This window comes from Oryzias melastigma, unplaced genomic scaffold (genome assembly GCF_002922805.2).
Source record: "Oryzias melastigma strain HK-1 unplaced genomic scaffold, ASM292280v2 sc00355, whole genome shotgun sequence".
NCBI lineage: Eukaryota > Metazoa > Chordata > Actinopteri > Beloniformes > Adrianichthyidae > Oryzias > Oryzias melastigma.
The window spans coordinates 65,476-74,935 of NW_023416953.1; the positions used below are offsets into that span (position 1 = coordinate 65,476).

At 36.0% G+C, this 9,460-nt stretch overlaps 1 protein-coding gene across 17 annotated transcripts in view; it reads right to left on the reverse strand.

Moving 5' to 3' along the window:
• Window positions 1-9,102, reverse strand: part of map7d3 (MAP7 domain containing 3) — a 32,512-nt gene extending 23,410 nt beyond the window's left edge. For all 17 annotated transcript variants that reach the window (XM_024261989.2, XM_036210995.1, XM_024261990.2 and 14 more), the window contains exon 1: window positions 8,955-9,102. In XM_024261989.2, the coding sequence (XP_024117757.1) occupies window positions 8,955-9,000 (46 nt within the window). In that variant the 5' untranslated portion in view covers window positions 9,001-9,102. The remainder of the gene's footprint in view (window positions 1-8,954) is intronic.
• Window positions 9,103-9,460: the final 358 nt, after the last annotated feature.

Sequence of the window (9,460 nt, forward strand, 5' to 3'; positions counted from 1 at the left end):
TTTGTCTTTCTTAATGTCAATGTGAATAAAAGTCTGGATTTAGTGGTTTTTGCACAATTTAATTTGTATTTGGGTTGTGGTTGAGGAGTTTTGTGTTGTTCACTTCAAATGTGTTAAAAAAGAAAAAAGCTTAAAATAGGTACAGTTAAAAAGTTAATAGTTAGTTCTTTTACCATTAATTTTGTACATTCTATCTGGAAGGGATAAATAACAGCAAATACATAATTTACACTTTATATGAATAAAAACATATTTACATCATGGATGTTGTGCATAATCTTATCTAGTAGTTTATAATGAATCAAACAAAGCAAACAACAATCTAAAAAGCCGTTTGCTGGCCAAAAGAGCCGCTGTTTTAGGAAAACGAATGCAAAAGAATTTAATTTTAGCCAGAATTCTCATGACTATTGTGGAGGGAAACAAGAAAAGAACGTTGTTTTTACTTTGTCTGATAGTTTTGGAAGTATTTAAAAAAAGTGGAAAAAAAAAAACATTCATAAAAACTGATTATTTAGAAGTATTTTTTTTTTTAGATTTTTTTTTTTAATCATTCACTAATGATAATAAATGTAGACTGTTTTGACGAGATATACGTTTAACTTGAGCAAATTGATTAATGATGCTTCCCACTTATATAAAAAAATGTACCCTAGATTGTGGAGGGACTGTATATCAATACAGACTAATTTTTTTACCTTTTTGGATGCTAGTGTGGCGCGGGATTTTTTTCATGGAAAAAGTTCACCTTGGCTCAGAAAAGGTTGAAAAACACTGCTGTAGAGGAAACGGATGGAGGATTCTTGCTTCTCGCTTTGGGACTTCCTTAAGTGGAACAAGGCATGTCACATCTACCTGTATGAAAGACAAACCACTGTACTACATTTCTTGCAGCAAAAAAGTTTTGGTATCCTGAAGCATTCAAAGTTCCTTTCACTTGAACTAATGGCCAAGTCCACACCATCATTCCTCCACTACCAAATTTCACACTCCGCACAATGCAGTCTGAAAGGTTCCGTTCTCCTGGCAAACTCCAAATTCAGACTGCTCCATCAGATTTCCAGATGGAAAAATGTGATTCATTACTCTAGAGAAGGCGTCTCCACTGCTCCAGAGTCCAGTTGTGGCAAACTTTATACCACTCCATTCGGCACTTTGCAATGCACTTGTGTGGTTTGGATGCAGCTGCTCGGCTATGGAAACTCATTCCATGAAACTCTCTGCATGTTCTACTTGGGCTAATCTAAAGGTCACATGAACGTTGGAGCTCTGCAGCAATTGACTGTGCAGAAAACTGATGACCTCTTTGATCTATGCACTTCAGCATCCTCTGACCCCTTTCCATCAATTTACGTGGTCTACCACCTCATAGCTGAGTTGCTACCAAACCCTCCCATTTTGTTCTGATAGAGCTGACAGCTGACTGTGGAATATTTAGAAAATTTAATGACTGGATTTGTTGCACAGGTGGCATCCTAAGACAGTTCCACGCTAGAAATCACTGATCTCCTGAGAGTGGAACATTCTTTCACAAATCTTTTTAAAAACAGTCTGTATCCATAAAATCTACTGCCTAAAATGTACTGCAGTTTAGTTGCTAATTTACTTCCAGAATTCCACTATTATTGGCTTAAAAATACCAAGATAGACCAAAAGTTGTATCCCTAGATGGGACGTGCAGCAGGTATGATGATCTGATCTAAAACTACTTGCTACTTCCTGCTTTCCACAAACAACAGTTTTAAGGATGTACCCAAAAACACCCAAAACACATGCAAAAGAGGAAATGATTGAAGAAATCAAACAGAAACTGGCTCAAATGCTAACTAATGACTATTCTGAAAACATTCATATTTAATAGTAGATTTCACTCTAAGGGGCTTAAGCTGTCAATTACCTTAAAATGTATTAAAATAAAAATATTTGCACAGTTGAGTATTGCATGTTTTATTCTTAAACTTTAATTTTTTGATCAAATAGGTAAAAACCTAATAAATATGACCTCCTCTTTTTTTGGGAATTAACAGAACTGTCTCTCTTCTCAAAAGTAAAAGTTAGCCAATCGATTTTAGGACAGCAGTAAAACTTCACTAACTTTCCCACAATGAAGCCTCTATTGGTCATGGGAACATGTGTGACACTTTGTGCCACATGGTACTTGTTGTTAAGTGCCCTTTAAAAAACTGAAACACTTTCCAATCTTATTTAGGTCTGAAACAAATAATGCGTAAAATTTAAAAAACAAATACTTATTGATGTATAAACTGATTCAAGGGTTAATGGAGTTTAGAAATTAATATCAGATTTCAAGCTAAAGTGACTACAGCAGTAATTCTTAAACATGGGGCCGAAGCCCAATCTTTGTCCGCGAGCGCCCCATAGTGGGCCGCGAAAAAAATTAATGTCCTGAACCTGTGGGCCGCAGCTTCCTACCACTTGGTGGAAGTTGTATTTATTTATTAAGGATCTAATTTAGAAAGTTAATGGAACTTGGAAAACTAATCCGATAAAAATATTCACTTAAAATGATCCAGCGCGATTTTATTGATCATTTTATGGTCGTGCACAGCTTTAAATTTGGGCGATAGGTGGTGATGGGCGGGGGCTGCGCGTGACGTCACCTCAGGGATCCCAGAGTGTAAACAACAATGGCGGACGGTTTGAGAAGCGACGTAGACCACGATTTAGCGGATATTTCTTTGGATGAAGGTGATGACCCTTCATCAAACACGGAAATTTTAACGACACAGGGTTCGGAGGGTGTACAGCCCTACCAGTTTGAACCGGAGGTTTCCTCATCTGAGGATACAGGGGCTTCAGATGACGATGGTGAAAGCTCATATACAGCGATGGCAGGGAGCAAGCAGAAGGCGAAAGGAGGCTGCAGGATTTGTCATGGTTTGTATTTTACACACCGCCCGTCGCTACTACTGATTGGATGGTTTAGTGAGGTCCTCGGATCGGCCCCGCTGGAGTCGGCCACGGCCCTGGCGGAGCGGCGAGAAGACGATCAAACTTGACTATTTAGAGGAAGTAAAAGTGTGACAAGGTTTCCGTAGGTGAACCTGCGGAAGGATCATTACCGGTAAAGGCAAGGCGCCGCCGCAGCCGCGGAGCGTCCTTTGTCGTCCTCCTCCAGGGCTGAGGCGGACGACAAACACAAGATGTATTTTATTTTCAAAGGAGCTTGTATGAGCTACTTTCAAAAGTAAAAGAAGTTAGTTTTATAAAGAAAAACTCAATTCTAGAGATTATTTTATAGCTACATTTTATTAATAAATGTCTCAATGGTCACAAAGACATAAAGTATTGTTCTAACTTTGAGGTGGGACTTTGCGGCTCTCGTTGGATTTTAGTCCAGAGGAAACTCGTTCATATGAATCTTGGTAATGGCATAACAAAAAAATCTACTTTCACCACCCCTTAATATTTGAATGGGCCTTGAATCACTTTGTACTGGGAAAACTCGGCCCCGTTGTGAAAAAGGTTAAGAACCTCTGGACTACAGTATATGTGAGATTTACCGAGACACTTTCAGAATAAAATAAAATGTGCATAAGCTCTTAGGAATCAATTATCCTTTTATTGCAAACAGCAATAATGTTAAAATGGTATTCAAAAGGAGCAACCTAAAGAACAAACTCAGGGGAATATTAATATAAAAAGTGTAAATAGTGAATTTTAGCAGTTAAACATATGTTTTTATCATAGGTTTATGCCATAAGCATGGCTTAAAATAGCAAAAACGAAACTTTCTTTAAGAAGGAAGTAAAAGCTGACAGAAAAGGAGTGAGTAGGCAGCAGCTGTTCACTTTAACAAATGCTGACATTTTTAGCATACCTCCAACTGCTGTTTTATGCAATGATGCCATTCCGTTTTACAGCAAACAAACCATGACAAACACACGTGCTGTCAAGCTAAGTCAAGTTTGGTCCTCAAACCAAAACTGAAATGAAACAACAAAATCAATACAAGTCTCAGAACAAGTTTATCACTATTTTTCTCCCCCCAAAAACTGGATATCCTTTGAGTGAGAGGTGTGTAAAAGTGAATTAAAAACAGGTTTTCAAAGAGAACTCAAAAAGCAAAAGAATTTAAAAGCAATGGCAATAAATTCTTGGTACACAACCATTACTTTTAGGTAAAATTCAGGTCAGTGCCTAAGTGAAGGGCTGTAACAACAAGGTTAAAAAAGCACCAGTAGTGCTAATAATGACCCAGCTGCCAAGCTCAGCAAGGCAGAAAAAACACAAACAGGAAACAGACCAGTCTGCAAAAGAACTTATCTGTCCCAGTCAATCACTATAACATTAACACACACTTTAAAAGCTTCTGTATCATACAACAAAACCACAAGTAAAATATCAATTTATTTCATCAAGGCGATGCTTATTTTGACATCATTATGAAAAGTGTATTTAATGTTACTGTGTATGTTGATGCCAAATGATTTCATGATATAAAAGACAAACTACCGATACGAATTATTCTCTGGATTCTCATCAAATCTGGTAAAGTCTGCATTTTCAAGCCATGTATGAAACTGATTATATGTTTACTGAACCATTATTTTGAAACTTTATAGCAAATTCAAGGATTCTCCACTTTAAATATCTCCACTGGCACTAAAGAAAAATTATCTCTGATGGCAGATTCCGTTCTTTTAGAATCTTTCTGGGTGCATTAGCTGACCAGATGTTGCTGACAGAATAAAAAAAAGTTTTTGCTTTGCAAATGAGAGGCTTTCATCCATTTTACAAGTTAAATTTGTCTTTTTTGACGAAGCAGAGCACAGCAAGAACAGAGGAAGCTCTATTTTCTGCTGTTTCTCACATCTTACACTTTATACTGTGCCCTGCAGCAAGGCACTTCCAACACAGGAAGTGTCTACACTGCTAAAGATCAGAGTGGACTGCCCGTTTAATAAGGAGCACAGTAAGTAGACCGACCATTACCCAACTAAAGACCATTAGAGTAAATATGAATATGAATAGGAGAATTTCAATCAACTGCCTTCTTTGTTTTTTTTTCTTTTTTTTTTTGTTTAATTTAAAGCTAGCAAAATGACTGGAAATGGAGAAATTCTCAAGCTAGCAAAAGGAAACACCCAATCAAATGCAAATAAGTTTAATACATTTTTCTGACCACCATCAAAGCATATAAAGCATAATAAGATTGCCATTTATTTCAGCACAAAACAAATGTTTGCATTGAATGAGGTTCAACGTGAATTTGTATAATTCTATTTAAAAATAGATAACTTTTACAAGTATATTTTTTAGATGTACAGCAATACACTGCAAGTGCTTTAGCAGGAAAAAAATATAGCTACATGGGCAAAAGCAACACAATTGACAACAAAAAGGAAACTATATCATTAAAACATTAAATAAAGATGGATTAAAAGTGCAAATTTGATCATTTCCGCAATTTGTGTACTTGGTTTTTAAAACAAAGAAAACAAAATCTAACAATATTAAAAAGTCAAAGATTAAAAAAAGAAAAGGAACTGAAACTGAATTTGTTCAAAATCAAGGTTTTACTTGAAGCAACAATAAGCTTAACTTTAATGTTAACTTTAAATTGATAGAAACATTAGGTAAATTAATGTCATACAGTTTAGCCCAACAGTGGCAACATTCAAATTGATGTGTATTGGGTAAAAACTATACAAAATTTACAAGTGAGATCTTTAAAGACAGACAGAAACATGTAACACTTTGAAATAATCTTTCTCAACAATATCACTGATTATCAGCCCTGCCAAGTCTTCACTACTAATATGTAAGGTCACCGACACAGCTACACTTAACACTAAATCTTTTATGGGATTACTGAAGCCTGTTTATGCAATGGTAAGCCATGGCTATTTCCAGTGCTAGTGGGACAATGATGACGCATCCCTGTGGTAAGGAATTGATTCCTAATGATGGAGCATCCAGCATATAAAAAAAACTATTTGTATACTATTGCTATTTTTTTATATTTTATTTTACTATAGAATCCAAATCAGGCCTCAATTATTTCATACAATGAGCCATACAGCTAAATTTTCTAAGTTTAAAGATAAATCTGGATACAATATAAACTGAAAATCATTTTTCATTTATTTGGTGTATTTACTAATCGATCTTGTCCAATCGGGGGAAAGAATGTAGTGTAATGAAAAGGGAGAGTACTACTCCATTTTAAAGTTTTGCAGCTTTCTCTGCTCAGAAATAAAAAAAAATATGAGAGAGGGCTGCCAACTATTTGTCAGCCAAAGCCAGTGTAATGATTGTAAGAAGTGTGCAAAATACCGTGTCCTCTAATACATCCGTCATTCACACATCTCATTCTTTCTCTTTGGATCTCAACTGCTATAATAAATTAAACTTCAACACTAACTTATTGACAACAAGAAAAAGAAGCATGCAACACTTATAAGGGAAATACTGGATTTAGGCTTGCATTTATGTTATTTTAAAGATTTAACCAATGCTAAACACCTGACAAATATAAACGCAAGTAGTTTGTTGTTAAAAATGTCTTTACAGTAGGGCTGCCACAAACGATTATTTTAATAGTCGACTAATCACCGATTATTTTTTCCTATTAGTCGACTAATCGGGTCATGCCCAAAGTGGATGTAAAACACACATCTTAACCATAATTAGATTTAAACTAACTAAAAACTAGATATGTTCACACTGGCATTACCCCAGATAGAATGCTGTAAAATTAATTTGGCCATAGAAGACGCTAGTGACAATACCTGAAAATGCTGATAGCCAACAAGAATATTAGTTAAAGGCCAAATTAGCCAAAAAAGGCTTAGCCAAAACAGCTAGCATGTGGCTGAAATATTAGCTCAACTCCAAAATAGCCAACAAAACAACAAAAAAAGCCTAAGTTAGCCAAAACAGCTAGCATGTAGCTTAACATAAAAATGGCCTGAAAAACAAAAAAAGCCTGAATTAGCCAAAACAGCTAACATGTAGCTGAAATGTTAGCTAAATTCCTAAACAGCCTAAAAACAAACAAACAAACAAAAAAATCCTAAGTTAGCAAAAACAGCTAGCGTGTAGCTGAAATATTTGCTAAACTTCAAAATAGCCTACAAAACCTTAACAAAATTCCAAAATAGTCCAAAAAGCTAGGATATTGCCAATATAACTTTCAACTTTACACTCTGACTCCACATCACATAATATAAAGCAACGACTAATCGACTATTAAATTAGTTGTCGACTATTTTAATAGTCTATTAGTTGTCGATTAGTCGACTACTCATGGCAGCCCTACTTTACAGCATTCCAATCTTTGTCTGAACAGCAGCTGTGTATGAATGCTGGATTGTGTATTAGTTTTAACATCTATTTTTATAAACAGTTATGTTTCACGTAGGCCCTCTGTAAGAAATCTATAGTATAACCTAAATAGGATGGAGCATCTGCAACAAAGAAAGACATTTCAGTAAATAGAGGAAGAAGGCTCAAAGACTAAATAAATGTTTGTTTTTTTATCTGCTTCAAATCTTGTGGAATAATTGGGTGAAATGTAAAATGTTTTAGTCTGATATGAACGTGCGTGATCTTGATTGAAAGTTGCAAGTTCCTCAAATTCTTGTGGAAATGACCACCCCCTTTAACCAAATTCCTAGCGTTATTTTATAGAGCTAAAACCACAACACATGTCTAAAATAACAGAAAAAAAATATGTTTTTTTTTCCTTTTTTTTCAATGAAAGAAAAACCTTGCTCAGGACATCATTTCATTCCTAAAGGCCAGAATTCCAACCCATGACTTGGTGGATACTTCATCAAAACCACAGAAATGGGTGGAAATGAATTCCAGACCCAAGAAAAAAAAAATGAATGAAAAGCTCAAGGAACAGAAAGATCTGCACCAAGTATTGAACATTTGTTGCTGTAAGTGGAAAACGCATACACCCAAAAAGGGTATGCAGAAACTTCCCTCACCTAAAAATGCTAAAAGAGACACGCCGGCTGCTGTCGAGGCCATAACAACGCATGCATTCACACCCACAAATGCAAAAACAGCAAGCAAGCACGTCTGGAAAAAGCCCTGTTTAAGCACGGATAAAGAGTAGTGATAGAAACAAGGTAAAGGATCCAGAGAAAGGGTGTGGATGTCACATGGTAATGACAGATCAGTGGTTCAAAATAAATAATAATAAGATAGGAAATAAAAAACTCACTCAGAAAAATACTATAAACTGCAATCAAGCATAATTATCCAATCAGAGCCCAAGAAAGACAGACTGACTCCCCACTATTATGTGAAAATCAGGTCGGTCATTGTTGTCAGAGAGTGGAGGGGATCATGCCATATGTCAACAAATAGGGATAACATTCTGGAGTGGGACACAGGAAGGGGATCTTTGAGCACACGGCGAGATGCTATTTAAAAGCAGGGAAATATACATATTTTTAACCGATTCATTCATTTGATTAAAAGGAAATATAAAGCTATTTTTAACAAAAGTAGTTTTTAAAGTCTTTCCTAAAAGTTAACATTGTAAAAAAAAAAGCAAACTGCTGATTTATTCTAGTCTAGAAGCATAGACTAACAAAAAATTTAAGCTGTAAAACGGAAATAAAACAGTTCATATAATGAAGCGAAACGCTGCAGAATGACGTAGTGAAATGTCAACATGCTAATCATGTCTGAATGTTCTGTACTTCAAGAGCAAGAAAGACGGTCACTGAGTTCCTCTGTTTAGTGCTTCAGACAGTGAACGAGTTTGGACTAAATCGTGTAACTTTTGATGGACAAATCGTCATTTGGAAGTGGAGATGACAGGACAGCAAGCTAACCTCACTAGCAAGTTCAGCTCGGAAGTGTTTCAGCACGTTCACATACGCGGGCCGACAAGTACAAAGCAGCAAATACACTCGCAGACTCATAAAATAAATGTAAATAAAGATACACGAGGTTCATGTTCGTCTTACCTATTTGGGCTCTCAAGCCTTTCAGTGTCGTTGCACCCTCCGCCATTTCTGGGAAGTTTTTCTTTTCGCTGCGCGCGCAACTCTCAACGGCCGGTATGATTCGGACACCACGAGGACGTGGACATCAAAGATGCAGTTCAAGAAAGAAGATGTCTCACTCTTACCCATTTTCAGCGAACACGACTCTAAGAACAAAATACATATAATACTGCTATACGTCGCAAGTCTTTCCGCGAAACAAAAAAGAATGAAAACTTATTATGTTTAAACCCAGATATTTCACTGTTAGTATAAAAAGTTTTTTTTTAAACATTACCCTGGACCCTAAAAAATGCCATGACCTGGTTATTTTACATATTTTTTTAGATGATTTTAAAACTTTTCACCATTTGGGCTGCGCCTTTGTAATAGTCCTGGTTTTCCTGATACTTTCACGTAGTGGGACACACTTAGGAGAGTGAATCATTTCAATAGACGATCTATTTAAAGGAGACTAAAATGCATTA